The sequence below is a fragment of the Pleurodeles waltl genome, chromosome 7, assembly GCF_031143425.1.
Source record: "Pleurodeles waltl isolate 20211129_DDA chromosome 7, aPleWal1.hap1.20221129, whole genome shotgun sequence".
In the NCBI taxonomy this organism is placed as follows: domain Eukaryota; kingdom Metazoa; phylum Chordata; class Amphibia; order Caudata; family Salamandridae; genus Pleurodeles; species Pleurodeles waltl.
The window spans coordinates 593,901,046-593,921,113 of record NC_090446.1 but is presented as its reverse complement, the minus strand read 5'-3'; the positions used below and the strand labels follow the sequence as shown (position 1 = coordinate 593,921,113).

Sequence of the window (20,068 nt, the reverse complement as noted above, 5' to 3'; positions counted from 1 at the left end):
GTCCCCTGGGCTTTTGTTGTCTTCTCGTGAGTTTTATGTTTCGACGTCTTACTCACGGTTTTCGGCGTTTCTTCGGGATCGAGCTCATCCGAGTCCAATTCCTGGATGGAGAAGGTTTCTTCTTCCTCCTCGAAACGCCCTTGTCCTGTCGGCGCCGACGCCATCTGCAGTCTTCTCGCTCTTCGGTCTCTTAATGTCTTCCTCGACCGAAACGTTCGACAGGCTTCACAGGTATCCTCCTTGTGCTCTGGAGACAGACACAAGTTACAGACCAGATGCTGATCTGTATATGGATACTTGTTATGACATTTTGGGCAGAAGCGGAATGGGGTCCGTTCCATCAGCCTTGAAGAGACACGTGGTCGGGCCGACCAGGCCCAGACGGGGGGATCGAAAAAACCCCGAAGGGCCACCGGAGCTCTTCAAAAGTCGGTGTCGATCTGTTGTAACTAACCCGATACCGAACGCAAACAATACCGATGATTTTTCCGAGATTCTAACTAACTTTCCGACCCGAAACACGGAGCGAAAAGGAACACGTCCGAACCCGATGGCGGAAAAAAAACAATCTAAGATGGAGTCGACGCCCATGCGCAATGGAGCCGAAATGGGAGGAGTCCCTCGATCTCGTGACTCGAAAAGACTTCTTCGAAGAAAAACAACTTGTAACACTCCGAGCCCAACACCAGATGGCGGGATGTGCACAGCATGTGTATCTGCAGCTACACATGCCATCGAACATATATATATATAATTTAAGTAAAATCAAAGGGTCCTGGCTAATGGCACGCCTAAAAAGGAACTGAAGACACAGCTCTTTAGAAAACACTACCTCCATACACAAAAGGAAGAACCTGTCTGAACATTTTGCCTCACTGTAAGTTATTAATCATATCACTGGGAATAGGAACTCGGTTCAGGGCTCCGTTGCTCTTTAACTCGGTTTGCATTGTAAACTACTTGTACATAAACACATTGACGTGTTGTGGTATTCTTGGCCCATGTGCGCTTATGCATTTAGCGACACATCTGAGTCCCAGAAGTTCAAGGGTGAAACTGTGCGTTGAGTATGACCACCTAGAAGACCACGCCAATGGTAGACTGTGCATATGGTAATACCTCTGACTATGCAAGAATGCGTTATATATTTTTCGCGGCCTGTTGCTACATCCTTTGGTTCCTTCTGCCGATGATGCGCATATGCTGGCCCTGGGCATCCCAGGAGCAACCACTCCTCACTTCTTGTTCAAAGGCCTACGCAAGTCATTTCTAGCACTAAATTACTTTTCAAATCAAAATTACATAAAACAGATGCCCCGATCACAATTTAGATTTCTCTGCAGTAATTGCAATTCACAATACCATTATGTGGATGAAAAAGAACCTTAATGGATTCATGTTGTGTGCACAACACTTTCCGAATTGAGGGGCATGCGACATTTCCTGTCATTTGGCAGAACATTTAATTCCTCTTGTGTAAGGCTCTTTGTTTCACTGCAGAACTGAAACATGTTTTCTCCATTGTGGAAGTGGGACAGCTTCCAGAGGATGTCTGAGGATTTCAATTGCCCCTGTTGTTCTGTGTCTCAATTGAGTTTAAGACACTTGATTGGTGTGAGACCATCTCGATGCAGATTTCATTCTTCTGAAGAGTGTGCCAACTGTGCGCTTAGGGCACGAGCTAGAGTTATTTGTATTCTATGACGGGGCCCATCAAGTGTAGAAAAAAACAGAACAAATCGTTTTTCCTCGTCCTGAATCTCTAACAATCACTGTCAATAGACATTCAAGAATTGCCTTTATTTGTTGACGTCCAGGGGCGTCTTATAAGGCCCTGCAGCCCCCGCACTGCGGGAGGCTCCCCAGCTCCCGGGGCCCCATCTGCACACAGTACACTCACTGACAGCGACAGTCCCTCTGGGATCTAGTTTTGAACATACGGTCGTCATTCACCCATTGAATTAATGTTGGAGGCTGTGTGCCACGCAGCTGCGTGGTCTTCAGCCTCAGGGTGGGGCAGGGCTGGGCTGGTGTGACTGTAGTGTCATGCGCAGTCAGTGTAAACTGCACGTGCGGTGGCCGATAGGTCTGGGCATTGGGACCATAATTTACTTGCCACACCAGCGGTCTTCTTCCGCCCGCCTGCAGCCAAAGCTGCAGGTCCGCCTCAGGTGAGTCGGTGAGAGAGTGAGACAACCGAGACGTAGAACTAGTAGGCCAGTCGCTCAGCCTCACTATTGAGTTGTTGTATCCTAACTTATCTCTTCATGTCTCTGCGGTGCGGTGGTGGCTCCTTTTATTCAGTGTTCCGGTTGGACCACGGGGTTGCTTGCTTTGCCAGACTCACTAGAGCCACCACGAGCCTCAGCCATAATGAGGCAAGCCTTTAGCCTGCCTGGCCCTACGCCAGTTATATTGCGGATGTGACTATGCAAGCCTGCAGCCCTGCGAGAAGGGCATTAGATTGACTGATGTGATGGAAATCTTTATTGGAGGGAGTGGTGGCTCATGTTGCTGCAAGGGAGAGAGGGGCCGGGGTTCCCATGGGGGCTGTAGTGGCAACGCTGCTTTTTAGGTCAAGCGTGCAAGCGCTTTAGGTCAAGCGTGCAAGCGCTTTAACGTGTTGTAAGTATTGTGGGCTTTTAATCACGCCCATCTCACACTCATCCCTTTTATTCGTTCCTGGGCTTGCCTTTCAACAATTACTTGATGTCACTGGTAAATGCTTTACGTTTGTCCTGCCTTGAGGCTGTTTTTGTCACGCCTTGCAGACTGCTGCTTTTACATGTATTATCGCATAAGTGGCAATATACTTCATCGTGGGTGAACTATTTTTTGGTTTGTCTCTTCCCGTTGTGCTGCACGACGGCCTTGGGGCTCACAACATGAACAAGCACAACAGTGTGAACTCGATCTGCAGTATTGGAGCGCTGAGCACATTGTTTACAGTGGCTCTCCCCATAAAACATTTCAAATTGGTAAATGCTTTACATAAAACAGAAGTCCGCAAAGCAAAAGCGGCTCTCCCAGCACAGTGGGAGAGCCTATACTACAATATTTACTGCACTCAGAAAACTCGCCCCATAATACTTTGCAGGGCATTGCTTTTACAAAACATTGTTGCTTATAACTCAGCCTGTGGTGGTCCTAGGACAATGGGACCACCACTAGAATGTTCAGCACAACACACTCTTTCAGTCTAGGTCAACTCTGGGTCCCCACACTAGGTTGATGGGGACCCCAAAATAATAACCCCTCCTACCATTCAGTGCCTTTTAAACATTCTCATGGCTGGAACTTTTGTTTTGTAGCAGGGAATTACTAATGCTTTAAGGGCCTTGTTTGTATTGTCACTGCTATAGTCCTGCTACCTTTGAAATGTGTAATGCACTATGCTTCCTAGGGGCTAAGTATATGGTTACACTGCATTATTTAATGACATCTTCTTTTTGTGTGTTAAGTCCTCTAGGGGCTAACTATATTGTTACATGACCATGTTTCTTACAAATGCTAATTTTACTGTGGTATGTTTGAGGGGCTGTTCTAAGCATTACAGTCATATCAACATACTAAAATGTTTGTGGTACAGAAACTTGCTCCATAATGCTTGCAGTGCATTACTTTTACAATGCTCTTTCCGTATACCTCATCTCAGGTTCCCCACACTCTGCTAATGGGGACTCCAAAATTAGAACCCCAACCACAATTCATTATTATTTAAGCACTTTAATGGCTAGAACTTTTGTTTTATAGCTGGGAAATTATGTTTTATGGGCCTTGTTTGTAAAATCATTGCAATAGGCCCACTAGCCTTGAAACTGTGTAATGCAGTAGGGCCCTGATTTATACATTTTGACGCAAACCTGCATTAGCGCAGGTTTGCGTCAAAAAGTATACCGTCGGCTAGAGCCATTCCTGGAGGCCAGCCGGGCATCATATTTAAGCAATGATGCTAGCCGGCGGTAAGGCCCAGTTAGCGTCAAAATTATTGACGCTAACCGGGTGGGGGAGGCGTAGGGGAAACTAGAGTTTGTGCGTGAAAGGATGGCGCTAGTCAGGTTAGAGTCAAAAAAAGATTCTAACCTGATTAGCGTCATTATTTCCACGCACAACCCCCATGGACATGACTCCTGTCTAAGTAAAGACAGAAGTCATGCCCCCCAGCCCCATGGCCATGCCCAGGGGACTTAAGTCCCCTGGGCATGGCCATTGGGCACAGTGCCATGTGGGGGGCCCAAGTTAGGCCCCCCCTATGGCTCTTTGCAAAACAAACAAAAAATACTTAACTGGACTTCCCTGGGATGGGTCCCTCCCCATCCTTAGGTGTCCTCCAGGGGTGGGTGGAGGTGTCCCTGGGAGCAGGGAAGGGCACCTTTAGGCTGTTTCCATGGTCTCTGACCATGGAAAAAGGCCCACAGGTCCTCTAACGCCTGCCCTGACCCAGGAGTTAAATAATGGTGCTAAGCAGGCTTAGCTCCATTATTTAAGGCCCTCCTCCTCCTGCGCATTATTTTTGCACAGGAGGATAAATAAGGCACTAGGGCCTTTGAGTAATTTTTTGCCCGGGAACGCCTACCTTGCATCTCATTTGCGCAAGGTAGTTTTCCGCAGGCAAAAAATGACTTCAACTCCAATATTTTGGCGCTAGACATGTCTAGCGTCTAAATGTAAATATGGAGTTAAGTTTGCGCTGGATTTGTGTAAGAAAAAAATGATGCAAATCCGTTGCAAAGAGAGTATAAATATGCCCGTAGGTTCTCTAGGGCCTACGAATATGGTTACACAGCAGTACCCATTCTTTTTTATGTGGTCATGCTCTCTAAGAGTTGACTGTACTGTATGGTTACATGACCATGTATTTCCAAATGCTGTTTTTATTGTGGTGTCTTCTAGGGAGTGTTCTGAGCATTGCAGTCAACATACTATGAATATTTGCGGCACAAAAACTCACCCATAATGCTTTGCAGGGCATTACTTTTACAAAACATTTTTGGTCATAACTCAGCCTGTGGTGGTCCAAGAACAATTGGACTACCTTCAAAACGCTCTTTCTGTCAACATCATCTCTGGGTCCCCAAACGAGGTTAGTGGGGACCCCAAAATAATAACCCCTCCCACCATTCAGTGACTTTTAAGCTTTCTCATGACTAGAACTTTTGTTTTACAGCTGGGAGAAGTTTTGTTTTAAAGGCCTTGTTTGTAATATCATTGCATTGGGCCTGCTAGCTCTAAAAACTCCATCTAGGGTCTAAGTATATGGTTATACTACAAGGGCTAAGTATATGGTTATACTACATTCCGTTCTCCTGTTGTTTTCAAGGGGTTATTCCCCTTAGGGGCTAACAAAATGGTTTCCTGACCATGTTTCTTACAAATAATATTTTTGTTATGGTGTCCTCTAGGGGCTGTTTTGAGCATTACAGTCCAATGACAAAACTTTATTTCTGATAAAGGTGTATATGATAATTGTATATGTTTTATAATCTCTCCTTCTTAGACTTCTGACCATGATTCAGGCCAACTTAACATCCTTATTACACTATGACTGTCTGAACATTCTTGATATGTTTGGGTGACACTTCTAGTTTATTTCTCCTCTGTGGCTGTCTTGTGTTTTTTGGGGGGGGGAATTGTGTTAGCCAGCCAGCATATCTGATGATGGGGTGGTAAAAATGGTATTCTATTTCAATTAGCATTGAAGATTTAAATTAGGATGCTAAATGGCAACATTTTCATTTTTGCTGCAGATAGAGGAAGAAGGTAAATGAAGTGCTTTAGTTATACGCAGGGCCACTGGAATTATATGGCATGAAAAGACGAAATTATGAGAGAGGGTTGACCAATTTATGTGGCAAGAAAATTCCTGATATGAATTTACAATGCCAATAGCGTTAACTCAAGAAAATGCAAGAGCTATTGCATTGCAAATGCTTGTTTGGGGTTTCTGCTACCTACATTGGAGGCCCCCCCTGCCTCAGTGTACGGCTTTTGTGCATTGGGGGGAGAGGGTTTGGTCGCAGAAACCGCAAGACATCATTTAAAATGATTTCTGTAGGTGGATTTTGGTGCCCCTCTGCCTACAAGACTGTCTCTCGCCACCCTGCTACTTGCATTTACATGGCCACCATTTCATGAAGGTCTGCTATCTTCCCTTACACCTCCTTCCACGCACAGCAGCTCCTGTTCCACGCCACTGCTCCAGGCCTGATTCTGAGTGCTCTGCCACATATCATGTTTATTGAGCCATATCCTTAGACTCGCCTCTTGCCAGGGTCTCCCTTCCTTTACTTTTCCCAGATCAATTGTATCTGCCTCTTGTCTCCAGAGGTGTTTTAAGGCATGGGCAAAGTGGGCTATGGCCCCGGGTCCCCAGCCTTTCAGGGGGCCCCTTGGTAGAACCATCTGTCTTTTGCAGACTCTTGCCCTGATGACATTGAAACAGTTTGTTTTAAATACAGTTTTCCTTTGCTTTATTTTCAATGTGGTTGATATAGGACTGTCTATTACAGACATTTTGTAGTGAAATGTTGTGTTTATGTTACATGCAACATCCATAAAAAAAGGTGCTTTTAGATCAAATCAGGTCCTCACGTATAAGACATGGGAGAGTGTCACAGAGATTATTTGCAGTAATATTAGTGAGTGCTTTGTTACAATATCGAAAACCCCCACCACTATCTCTGAATACTGCATGTAAACACATTTAGAATTTGGATGAGTTTGGCTGTGCACTGTCAGTGGCCAAAGAGGGCATGAAAGAGCTGAAATTGGATGATAAATTCAAAACTGTTCCTAACAGGGGCCCCCAAAATCCTTAAGATGTCCGTGGCACCATCTGTGAATATGATGGTCCTAATTACCATGTCATGGCACGTCTAGGCCTATGAAAAAGACATTATGTGGACAAAATTCAGCAAAACAGAATTGTAGCAAAGGTACTTAGGGCGTGATTTATGAAAAGTTTTTCACAGCCTTTGTGTCATTTTTTGATGCAAAAGCGGTGCAAACTTACAAAATATAATTATATTTTTTAAGTTTGTGCCGCTTTTACGTCAACAAATGACGCCAAGGCAGAGCTAACTTTTCATAAATCAGGCCCTTAATGTTTAAACTCTACTAAGTATTTATGAGGTTATATGAATTGCTACTAGCACTGTGCATCATTTCTCTTTGTATTACAAGTATGCTTATATCACATTCCCTCCAGTTGTTTAACAAAGGCCTTCGTAGCCTAAACGGTGGGGCCCGGAGCTCCAGGGGGCTCCCTCCGGAGAGCACCTAGCCTGAGTGAGTCTGGACGGGGGCCTCCTCCATGTTCTTTGCAGGGGGGCTCCCCTCCAAGTGATGATGTCTACTTGGGCTTTGAAACCTAATGAGACTCTTTAATTGGTCCCACACACAGATTTTTATTTGGCTAAATATGCGTTTGTGGAAGCAACAGGAGTTATAATGCCTCACATAGGGGGTCATTACAAGCACCGCCAACAGGCTGGCGGTGCTTCCATGGGGGATTGCTTCCGCCGCGGTCGCACCGCCGGGACCGGCGGTTTCCCACCACTTTTGTCCCAGCGGGAGTAATCCCCCAGGGCATTACGAGTCCCCCTCCCGCCAGTCTTTTCATGGCCGTTTGAACCGCCATGAAAAGGCTGGCGGAAAGGGGAGTCACGGCCCCTTGCAGCTTTAAACTGTCTGCTGTGCCGGCTCCTGTGTTGCGGCCGAGATCCCCGCTGGGCCGGCGGGTGGAAACTAAGTTTCCGCCCGCCGGCCCAGTGGGGATCTCCAAATGGCCGCGGCGGTAGTGCGACTGCATTGGCGGCGAAGCCGCCCGCCAAGGTTGTAATGAGCCCCATAGTGATTACATATTTTTGCTAATATGTTGATTGGGTATTACATTTTAAATGTCATTATATTATGCAGAAGCAGTGATGTGAGGCAAAATGATGCCCCCCCTTGCAAAATGTGATGACAGGCCTCTACGTCTCCCATATTCATTGGCTTTGGGCTGACTGGGGGTGCCCTGAAGGATTGGGGGCCCCTCAAAGCATGGCTCCCTGGAGGCACCACAGGCGACCACTTTGTGCCCTGTGCGTAGGTCCTCTGCTATCATTGATATAGGAATGAAGAACTTACAAAGAAGTGGCAGGAACTAGAGGAGATGTAAGAAAGTAGAAATGGTAATCGCGTAGAAATGTAAGGGGGACACAAAGACAAGATTAATAACATGGCGATAAGTACATTCAGGTGCAGCACTAGGCTTATTATTTTTTTAACGTAGTGTGTACAGAGAGAGAGCTTTTGAAGAATTTCTGCTAGGAGCAGTGCTTAATTTGTGCTTGTTGTTTCCGGTGCTCAGCACCGGCACTTATTTTTGCGGGTCGGGGCTTTTTCTTCTGCCCCAAGCATTTGCTGCGAGCAAAAGACATATATGGAAAAAACGGAGGTAGAGAAAAACGAAAAAAGTGTCACAATGTGAGAAAGCAAGAAGCTGCATGAGTGAGCTGAAGGGGCAGGGAGTGGCTTTAAAGAGGGCCGAGATGGCTTCAGGATTACGCTGCCTAAGTATTCCGTGTTCGCATATTTATTTACAGCAGCCACCTGTTCAAGAGGAGAGCTTTGGCACCAGCACTTTTTTATATACAAATTAAGCACTGGCTAGGAGCGGATATTTGTGAAGATGAACTTCAGGCCTGTAACCTCAGGACCTGGACTGACTGCTTTTCGGTGAACGATAAAGAAAACGACAGTGTAACTCGCGTAAATTCAGGGATTTTGTATTATGCTTTCTATATGGGATTGTGTGAAATTACACAATTATACTACTTTTCCTAATTTTGGCGTCACTTAGATGAAAATCCTATTGCATGAACAAAGGGAATGCAAGACGTCTTGGGTGCATCACTTGTGTTTTTGTGCTTTAATTTAGCGCAAAGTGTGCCATTGCATCAATTCAAATACAGTGATGTTTTACACTACAAAGTAGTGCAAAATGCCAGATAAGAATTTTACAGCATCCCACATCATTTTTCTGAAATTTCTCATTCTGCAAAATAAAATTATATGAATTTTGCACACTAATAGCTCAGTTCTAGTTATTTTTTATTAAGTTTTGAATACACAGTTGTAAGTAAAACCTAGAAAATGTGTTTGACACAATAATCCAATCCATGTAAAAGGTTTATAAAACAAGTTACAAAAACGGGAATACTTAAAGAAGAAATTGCGTTATAAGCTGAAATTAACCCTTCGAAAAACAAGCAGAATTGAGGTTATATGAAATGCTACTGGCACTTTGCATCATTTCTCTTTGTATTACAAGTGTGCTCACATCACCATACCGCCAGTGGCATAACAAAGGCCCCTGCAGCCCCTGCGATGCAGTGGGACTGAGCTCCAGGGTGGCCCCCTCCGCACAGCACCTGACCTGAGTGAGTCCAGATGTGGGCCCCCTCCATGTTCTTTGCAGGGGGGACCCTCCAGTTTTGGTACGCTAGTGGCCACCGCATTCTACGCCGCTGCATTGTATGCCGCTGATTCAACGCCACTGTACTCTACGCCACTATACTTTGCAACACTCCATGCCAATGCACTCTACACAAGTCAACTCCACGCTATGACACTCCAGTGCATGCCACTCTACGCGACTCCACACTGTATCGCTCCAATACACAACACTCTATTCTACACTTTAAAACACTCTATTCCACTCTTTGCCATTCCACCCCATGCCACTCTCCTCTACCCACTTTTAGCCATGCTGAACAGCAGCTACGGAGGTGAACAACAAGGCTAAAACACACTGGCAAAGGCAATAACCTTGCATAAGCGAGCCCTATTGGCTTTTCTAGTGCTTGTTTAGATTGGCGCCCCCTGGCTCGGTGGGGTTCTCCCCCCAAAGCCATTATGCACGCTGCTTCAAGTGTATGTCAGGCCATTATTTTGCCTTTCCTCCCGGTGATGGGGGTAGGGATGCCAGATGCTTAACCCCCTTCTTTGTGCGCATGCCTAAAGGGCCTGCTCTGTTGTTTTCTTGCATTAACCTCCCCGACCCCCTTTCACCTTTCATTGTTTTCCAGTCTGTTATTGCTGGGTTTGCCATATATACTGCTAACGTTGAGGGTTCAACAATGTACAGAGCCACTATGCACAATTGTCGTTTGTAACCAAGCTAGATCCCGCAGAATGAAGACGAACGCTCATTTCTGGGGAGGAAGCAGATAAACAGCAGGTGAAGGAAGTGGGACAAAAGGCCACCATATGCCAAGGTCAAGTGGCTGAGTGGATCTACAGTGGGGACGTGTGTCTGCTTTAATAATATCAGGTTCAAATCCTGGGGGGTCCAACCTGCCTTTAATCCTCCTAGGGTAGATAAAATGAGTGCTATTAAGTTGGGTAACAATAAACCTCTGCTTTCTGTCAAAAGCACCAGCAAGCACCTTGGATCAAATGCATGCCCAAGCCACCACTGTAAGACCACTATGTGTCCATCCTGTGGGGGACGGGGGGGGCTAGGGGAGTTCCCCCTTCACCATTCCACAGCCATACTGATCGAAGGCCTTTTCAAAAGCAGCTTTGGACCTCCCTGAACTGCAGATGCCAAGCTCTGAGAGCCCAAAGGCATCATTGACCCCTATTCTCCCAGCATGCTCCAGGCCGTAGATAGCAGGGTGAAAGACCCACGGATCTACTTCTTGGTGCCCTATAATATCACGATTTCATTCTTTAGCAGCCTTACTCATGTACCCATTTAATTTCTAAGGTTCCACTTTGATAATAATCCACACCATATTCCAAGATAACGGGCGACTCACGTAAATACTTTTTCACTTAGACTGTTCATTTATCACATATGAATACTCTGAAAATCTACCAGCAGGGCTTAATTTCTCCTGGCGGTACCAGGTGACAGACACTGGCACTCAGTGACTTATCTTTCATCACCAGACTCGGACTCTGAGCAGAAGGGTGGAAAGCAGAAAAGAGGTAAATAGAAACAGGAGGCGAAAGCAGGGGTGAAAAAGAGCCTGCAAGAGTGAGATAAAGAAACAGGAACTGGAGGCTGGTGCAAGAAAGAGGCCTGGGGAGGAATTAAGTCCATGCAGCCTTGTTATTAATCAGCCCCAGCATTCAGCTCTGCCAGCTGCGGTCTCCTTAGAAATACTTTTTGCCCCTACAATTACACACATTTTACAAATTAAGCACAGAGTGATGCACACCTTGTAAACCAGCATTGGACCCATCTGTTTTTTTTGTATTCCATCCTTTTTCTTTTCCTGGTGTCTACCCAGCGGCTGATCCTCCGCTATGGGGGAGGAGTGTCACCACCCCTCAACCCCCCCTCCCCCACCCACCAGCAGCAGCAGCTGCAAAACTTTAAAAATAAAACGACAATAAACTATATTTATTATAGTTTTATTTTTAAAGGGAGGAGCCATGGTGATGACAAGCATGGGGGTGGGGGAGAGTGCACAGCACTCCCCTCAGTGCACATGTGAGTTTGCCCGGCCATCTTGGACTGGCCAAACTCACATGCGCACTGTACTCTCTCTAACCTGGCACTGTGTTGCCAGGTTCGAGAGAGCAGGCAGAGTCTCCCAGTCTGCCTTGGAGCGCAGAACCAGGGTGCTGTGGCCAATCCTAATGTTGCTTTCATGTTGCCAGCAGCATGAGAGCAGCATTTGGATTGGCCGCAGGGCAGGCTGGGAAACTGTACTTGTAGTGGAGCCAGAACGGCAGCGGGCAGTGAGGTAAGTTTTTTTTTCTTCATTTAATTTAATTTTTCTGTTTGTCTCCCCCTCCTTCCCCGTGCCACCCAGCCCCTTTTCCGCATCGCGAGCCACAACTGTGTCTAGCATTCTTTCTTCTGCCACATTTGGTTAGTGATCCTGTCTGTATTTGTGCCCTCATCCAGACTCCACATACGGGTCTCACCCCTTAGCATTGTAGCATGTGGTCCATCCGTGCCTCCCTGGGCGCAGGGAGCCTGTACCCTTGGGCCTTAGTGCCTTTAGCTGGTGTCCACGTGCTGTGCACCTCTGAGTCTACGAGCTTGGATCTGGAGTGTGAAACGGATCTGAACTTCAAAAAAGGAGAGATTTAAACATTCAACGCTTTTGTTTCCTTGCTTAGGATCCTAGGGAAAAGATGCTTTTATGAACATTAAATATTAACGCCCTTTGCTGCCTGGGACGGAAGAAGCTTCACCGGGATTTTAATGCGCTTGTTTCATTGTATTTTACTTAACAGCTTTTACCTTATCAATCTCTGTCTGGGCAGACACAGCGCCTAATTTATACTTTTTTAGCGCCGCATTTGCGTCATTTTTTGACGCAAAAGCAGTGCAAACGTACAAAATTCAATTATATTTTGTATGTTATATGTTGTATGTCTTGTGCGTTAAAAAATGACGCAAATGCGGCGCAAAAAAAGTATAAGTCAGGCCCATAGTGAGAGACCTGGATGTCTCTGTCCACCTGGAAAGAGACTTCAATCCGATAGCAAGTTACTGTAACTCATGGTCTATTCCCCAGCCTATTTATTTGTGGTGACTTATGTAGTTAATCGCTGTAGTGCCAGAGGCAAAATGTTTTGTTTTATGGAACATGGAAGCAAGCAGCTGTGATTCACATAATTTCACATCGGTACTCTGTGAAACATAGAAAGCAAATGTCACACAAAAAGCCATGAAACATTACATTTCGTGATTGGTTCTGAGTGGTCCGTGAACCACATCAGTGAAACTCAATGAAACCCCCATGAAAAGTGAAACCAAACAATTTCTTGACACAAAGCTCACTGAATAGTTCTGCTCATTAAATTTCCCTGCAGCTGGATTTGGCGTCTTTCGCATTCTGGAGTAATGTCTGCCAACCTTTACTTATAAAGTCACTTGTTACTGATACTTACGCAGGGTACTTGGCTGGCCTGTAAGCAGGCATGCATATCTGGCACTTATGCATATACCTCCGGGAGTGTCACTTTATTACCCATTTTGTGCTAATTAAAGCCAGCTTAAAGCCCAAAAACATTAATCTATGTTAAACTTTCAGAAATGGAATCACACAGAAGGAGCTCAGATATGTCTTGCTTGGGGAGGATGAGATGGAGAAACAGATAGAAGTGATGGATAGAAAGGTGCTCCCTTAAGGCTGGGGACCCTGGGCAATTCCCTCCTTTGCCTATGCCTTACATTGGCTCTGACAGCCGGTACTTACGCAGGCACGTGTTGCTGGTGAACAGGTGCAGGATGGCATTGCATTCTTCCAGAAGGTTTCCACTTCCGTCGCACGTGCACCAGAGTGAGATGTCCAGACTGGAATTGCTGATGTAATTTGGTGTCAGTGTCGTACCTTCCCCGGAAAAATGAAAGAACAGAAGAATTTGAGACTGTCTGTGAGTGGCTTTGTGCGCTGCATTCACAGAGAAACAAAATCAATTCAATTTCCTGGATACTCACATACGCAGTTTCAATGTATATTGATTATTCCCACGGTCACTGGAATTATATGATTTTGTGGCTGACGTGACACGAATATTCCGTTCATGAAGTACACACTTGCTCCCCTGCCCTGAGTGCCGGACTGGAAGTATATGGGATGATGGTTTTTGATTTTAGCTCTAGCCTCACACTAATCTAGTGTGTGTTCAGTGGCCAAGGCCTCTCCTTTGACGTGAGTCAGGTCCTGGACCTCGCCTGTGACCTGAAGAGGCACACCAAGCGTGCCCTCATTCATTTTAATGGGGTACTCTCCCTGTCATTGGTAAGCATTTCGAGTATGATGAGGGTGAAGGGTGCGAGTGCAGTCGTTGTTAAGCTGAAAAGGGCCTCTTTAGGTGAGGCCAGCCTTTTATCTCTCCATTAATAACTGCTAAGCGTGGCTTTTGATAGCAGGGTACAGAAACCTCACACCTCATTATACCTCTGTTGTAGGCTCTGGAAGCATGAAACTACCTTGTATTGAGAAGCATCACTCTACACAAAGTTTGTGTCTGGAGAGCAGCCTGGATAAAGAACACTTGAAAGAAGCATTACCCAAACCGGTTCTGAAAACTCAGACAGTGAATCCACATTTCCAGTCTCTTTTTAATGTATCAGTGAGGGAGACCCTGACCTATTTGTTTTTCCTGTTCCAATTTCTCTTTGACCAAGGAAGGTAGTTTTCCACTTATTACTCAGAGGACTGCTGTGCAACCGACAGCCAGCTTCCCAAATTTGCTGTGCTGTGCTGCATCGCAATAGAAAGCAGCATAGCCCCATATTTACTAGGATATAGTGTTGCTGATCTCTTTTCAAGTGCTGGAGCACAACCAGACTGCCTTGCACCACACACATATCTTTGCACAATAGTGCAGCACACATGCAAATTGGGAAAACTTTGAGAAAATAAAACGTTGCTTGTACTTTCCTCCTACCTCAAGGAGGCATATTTTTAGGTGCAAAGCCCTGTCTAAAAATGTTAGTAGATAGAGCTTTACATCAAAAAACAAATGGTAGCTGGGGAACACTCATGTACCACCCAGGGGATTCCACCTTGACGCAAAGTAGCGCAAACCAGCGCATAGTACTAATTTGAGTTTTTTTTTAGGCAACATCCCAGTTCACATAAAGGTTTCCGTCATTTCTTTGCACCAGATCAAAGTATTGAAAAATCTAGTCCACAGTGAGGCCTTTCCTGGACAGCAACACGTTTCACAGCTTGCACCGGCTAAAGTTTGTAAATGAGCATGAGACCGCAAAGTCCAGACATATTTTGACAGTTCAGGCTTGACTGAAAAAGCACCATCTATGGGGGGGGAAATGATCTGTTACAGGCAGCTTTATAAAGGTCACCCCATGCCTCTCAATTTTCGTAGTCCTATAGGCCGGAAACATATACTACTACTGTTGGAATATAAATGATTAAATGTATCACCCCAGTGATCACAAGATCAGCTAGGTAATGGAATGTGACGTCAGCAGGTGTGGCAGAGGTGGGAGGTGACTTCACAAGGCCGGATGTGGAAAGTGACATCATTATGAGGGCAGGCATGGTGTCCCCTTAGGCTGGACTCTGCGCAGGGTTGGGCTCTGACAGAGCAGCCCGAACCTCAGTGAGATGGGGTGTACTTTCCATAAGCCCTGGCACCGAACCAGAGAATAACATCATCACCATGGCCAGGATGGAAATGGCATCAGCAGCAAATGACGTGGTCTGCGGTGGTTGAGCCTACGGAGCTCACCAGACAGGTCTGACTCACGCTAGAAGGTCTACTTTTCAGAAGATCCTCAGGGACCACGCAGCGGCTTGCCCAAGTCTCAGTGAATGGCGCTTATTGAGATACAAATTTGTCAGGGTCATCCTCATTTACCACTAACACAACTGACAATTATTGATTTCCGTTTGGAGTGCTGGTAACTGGTAGAAAGAGTTATGACGAAAATTACAAACATGATCTTACCATGTATATGACAATTCGTTTTACATTTAGGACCGCATTACGAGCCAGAAGGAGGAGCATTCCTTCGGGGAATTCCGCTCTGTTTGATTCCAAGGGGATGGGTGTTTCCATGCTCGTTTAGGCGCGTGGGAGAACCAGACCCAATTTTACTGTGCAGTAATTCTGCACCGTAAAATCATGAGCCTTTGGCTTCAGTAGTAGCCATAAATCATTCCCACTTTTTTTCAACACTGCCCTGTTTTAGCACTGTCCTTTGCTAGAAAACATCCACCCCTTCCCTTCGCTTCTCCTCCCAGCCCTCTTCTTTCTCGCCCACCCAACACAGAGGTCCGCGCACACATTTACCATCTGCTCAGGGCACGTGTTAAGCCTCACAGAAGTGTGAATTTTGTGTGGTTTTACAACTGGAACAATCGGCCTCACACAGTAATTCCCCATGAGGTTTACGTTGTAATTGCACAGTATTAGGCTGGGTTTACTGCAAGGTTATAATAAATGACGTGCAATTTTACTGTGCCCAGTACCGTGCAGCTCGTAATGAGGGCTTAGCATTAGCTGATCAAATTTAGGTTTTTATTATGGTAATTCTTACCACGTTTTACCAGTGATTCAAAACAGATGTTACTATTGCCCAATGTAATGGTACTCAGTTTACGAACCTCAGAAGAATGGAAGGCGGGCTCTGCTTAGTTGGAAGTTAACTCCTGACCTTCTGATCGCTGTAGATGTCAGCATTTGTGTTAACTCTCTGAGCCCTCTTCGCAGCTTAGGGCAGATAAAACTTTTAGAAGACCTTTTATAAACATCTGCTGTGATCAACAGAGTGGGGTCATGCCAGCAAATGGGAATTAAATGACAGACCCTCCAGCCTCAGTCGACAGATGTCTAAGGTCAATCGCTCTCTTAAGTAAGGTTGGGTGGTGGACTGTGTTCAAGGTAGAAGACTAGTCCAGTAGAAGAAACGCAGCAACACTGTTCTTGCCCATGGTGGTCTTAAGATCCTGCCAGGTGGCGGTCAAGGTGCTTCAGTATTGACAGAATCCTGTTTAATTATCAGATTACGTTGTTTTTCCTGGAGCTAGGCAAAGGACAGGGTGAAGACTGATCGCTCAAGGAGTATTTTCATGAAGGGTTTGATGGGCATCGTTTCAAAACGGAGTAGAGGTTTTGTTTCTTTAGGATTAGTTTGACTGGGAGAGCTTGAGGTCACTGAGATCGCACCGATGATGATGGTTCGAGTCAGGACTGTTCCTAGGTGGTGAAGAGGTTATTCATGAATACTGGTGAGGAAGGATGAATCTGCCAGGAATCCAACTGCCCCACCGGCCTTGCTGAGCTCCGTGAGTTTGTTAGTAATGAATGGGTTGTAGATGAACAGCCCTGGGTGTTGCCTGGAATGTTAGATCTTGGGTGGAGATGGATTCAGCATGGGGCTTGGTCTAAAGTAGAGTTGCAGTGTTTTGGCCCTAGAGATAAAGTGGGCTGCTGTGCATCAGTGGGTTCTAGATAGTAGTTAAAGATATTCGGGGACAAACAGGTCAAGGAGTGATAGGTATTGTATCGAAATATCATTGTCAGAATATTGTCTCACATAAATATCTAGTCCTAAATACTGTTTGCAAAACTCTTGCCCCATTAGAGTTAATAATAGAAAATCGATACCTCATGGGATTATACTTTTCTAAACAATATTTAGGACACACTATTTTTCAGACAATATTTTTGTAAACAATATTATGACATACAACCGATTTCATGGGGCTAGGATCAAAGGATGGGGCGGGGGACAGTGGTGGGAGCGTTGAGAGAGGTGGAAAAATGAGGAGTGGGGGAGGAGATAAGAGGAGGGGAGGAAAGGGTGAAGGGCACTGGCGAAGCATAATATGACATTGATGGATCCTCAGAAGTTGAGGAAAGGTGGCAAAGAAATGTGGGGGGGTCTCTGTCTCATCTGCAGGAATTCACGAGAAGAAGCATGCATGGTGTGGGGGAGGAGACAGGCAAGATTGGGGAGAAGAGAACTGAATATAGAAATGAAAAAGAGCAGGTTAGGTGTGAGGAGGATATGGAGTGATGTAAGTTAAAGAGAAAGCTTCCAGAATTAGTTGGACAACAACGGCAAAGTGAAGGGTTCTGAAAAGAGAATTTAGGAATTGGGGGAAAGAGGTGGGTTTGCAGGATGAAGTGGGACATGATGAGATAGGGAGATTATGGCAGAGGTGAAAGGGACAGCTAGTAGGGTATAAAGAGGTGAGAGAATCAAAGCCTGAGTTGCATGGGGAAGCAGGTAGAGAGGAAACAATGAGGGGTCAGAAGAAGGTAGGATGGACAGAGGTTGGAGAGAGGTTTTCCTAGATGTAAAGATTGTACTCCTGAGTGGTGCAGTTCATTACAAACCCTAACAGCAAACAAGAAAATTTACAGAAAATAAATTGTTTCTGATTGCACACTATGGACCGCACTGTTACAGATTAAGACACATGGATTCAAGACCATTATAGCAGCATTCCTTTTCAGATCTTTTATATCTGTTCAATGGAGTAGTAAACTGCACTAGCACAGAGTAACATTAACGGCCAATCAAGATGTCAGTGGTGTCCTGCACTAGTACCTACTAACATTTTGTAATAAGGGGCTAATGCTTTTTTTGGAAATGGCGGCATGTAAACGTGGCTGAAAATGGTTTAGTGCATGATCCTGTTCAAATAAAATAAATGTACAAATGTACATTAGTGGTTGTAGTGCTTCATGTTAGAGTTTTGTTGAGGGTGGAGAATATTATCGCCTGCTTGTGAATGGTGCTATTTTTGATCAGTTTTAGGATTCTAATTGAATTAACAAATTGAGGCGTTACAACATATTGGGTAATACCTCCAAACCATATGTAAATATAATCATTTGTGGTGAAGTCTTATTCTGCTAACTTTCGGAGTTAAAAGCAGTTCTCCAAAGTTTGTTAGCATTAAGTCAAAGCTGAGGTTTCAGAGATTTAGGACAATTGCAACCTCCAACACCATAACTTGTCTTCCACTGGTCCCACTACACCCATCACTGTGTCTCCACCTGCGTCCATCTCTACTGTTTTTTTTTTCGGTGCATCAGCTGCACTTGTAGCTCTTCCACTCACTCCCTGTGGCTGTAGCGGCTGCAGTTTGTTTTCCGCACACTCCATACCTGACTCACCAGCCACCTTAGCTGGACTACTGCTGCTTGCTATGCTCGCTAATTAATTCAATTTCCTAAGCACACAACGCTCTTTATGGTGCTTTCTGTTGTGATTGGTCCATTGTAATGGGGTGGAGTTACAGCCCTCATTAATGGGATTGTTTCTGAGAGTCCTGGCTCTGTCTCTGCAGGTGAAGGACATGGTTGCTCCTGGGTTACTGGTCATACCTGTGGACTGATTCACAAAAGTTCTTGTGTGAGTAGGTGTGGTTATCTAATTTGTGTGTCATTTTTTAGGGTTAAACCTCCAATAGCATGAACTAGCGCCTGCGTCTTGCTTGCAAGACACTTTTAAAGGGCTTGGAGCCCGTCTGTTGCTTACCATTTGTTGTCTTGCGAGGCACTCTGCTTTACAGCCTTGCAATTGGTCACTGCAGGCATATAATAATTTTCGTTCCTGTCCATGGAGCAGGGACCAAGCACTGATTGATTCAATGTAATCAGTGCTTGTCCACTGCTCCCAACATGACTGAGATACTATTTTGTTTTTTAACTTCTACTGCCCTGCAAATAGAAGGTGTGTGAATGGCACAATCGTGCCCAGTAGGACAAACCAAATTGTGAAGTTTTATTTTCTATAGTTAATTTCTTTTCTCTTAGTTTGCCCAGTCTTCTTTTTTGACTTTACAGTCATGTTTTCTTTTGTATTTGCTTGTGGGTGCTGTTCTCAAAAGATGACGATTATCTTGAACTAAATATTGCAAAGTGACATTTTTTATTTCTTATGTGCAATTTTCAGAATTATGCTTTAACACATTATCGTGCAGTACACCCCAATCTACCCTACTCCAATCCTTTCGGCCCCATTCCAGTCCACCCCATCTTACCGCACCCCAATCCACCCACTCAATCCAACCCACCCCACTCAATCCAATGCATCCCACTCAAATGAAAATCACTCCAATCCAAACCATTCACTCTAATTCAATCCACCACACTCCAATCCTCCCCTCTAGGGGCGGCTTGTCCATACGGGGTGCCAGAGAGCAGCCCCACAGCCTTTCTCTGCAACTAACTGATTAATTACAGGTTTTACATGAAAACAAATGCTCTCATGAATAATTTGTTTGCATATAAAAGCAGCAATGTCATGTTGGCACTAGTAGAGCACTACACTAGCTGTATTGCACATGTGTCAGGCGGGGGCTGTTACATACCAGTCCCTCACAGTCACAATACATCTCTAACATTATCTGACATGCTCTGCTACCTTCTGGCAGCATAGCATGTCATATAATGGAACTTCCGGGCTTGTCAATAAGACGCCCTTATGACCTTTCAGAAGCATGAATAGGGAGAAAGGCCTACCTCGGTATCTTTAACACTATTCTGGCTCCTGATTGGGCTGAAGCTCATGAATCTAGCTCTGGCGTGGTGCTTGCTGAAAGGAGGGATTTGGGAATCCTGA

General features: G+C 45.2%; 1 protein-coding gene across 1 annotated transcript in view; it reads right to left on the bottom strand.

Moving 5' to 3' along the window:
- The window catches only part of GFRA3 (GDNF family receptor alpha 3), a 115,313-nt gene that overhangs the window by 14,448 nt on the left and 80,797 nt on the right, over positions 1-20,068 (bottom strand). Inside the window, exon 6 of the mRNA XM_069244455.1 lies at positions 13,212-13,346. Coding sequence (XP_069100556.1) covers positions 13,212-13,346 — 135 coding nt within the window. The remainder of the gene's footprint in view (positions 1-13,211; positions 13,347-20,068) is intronic.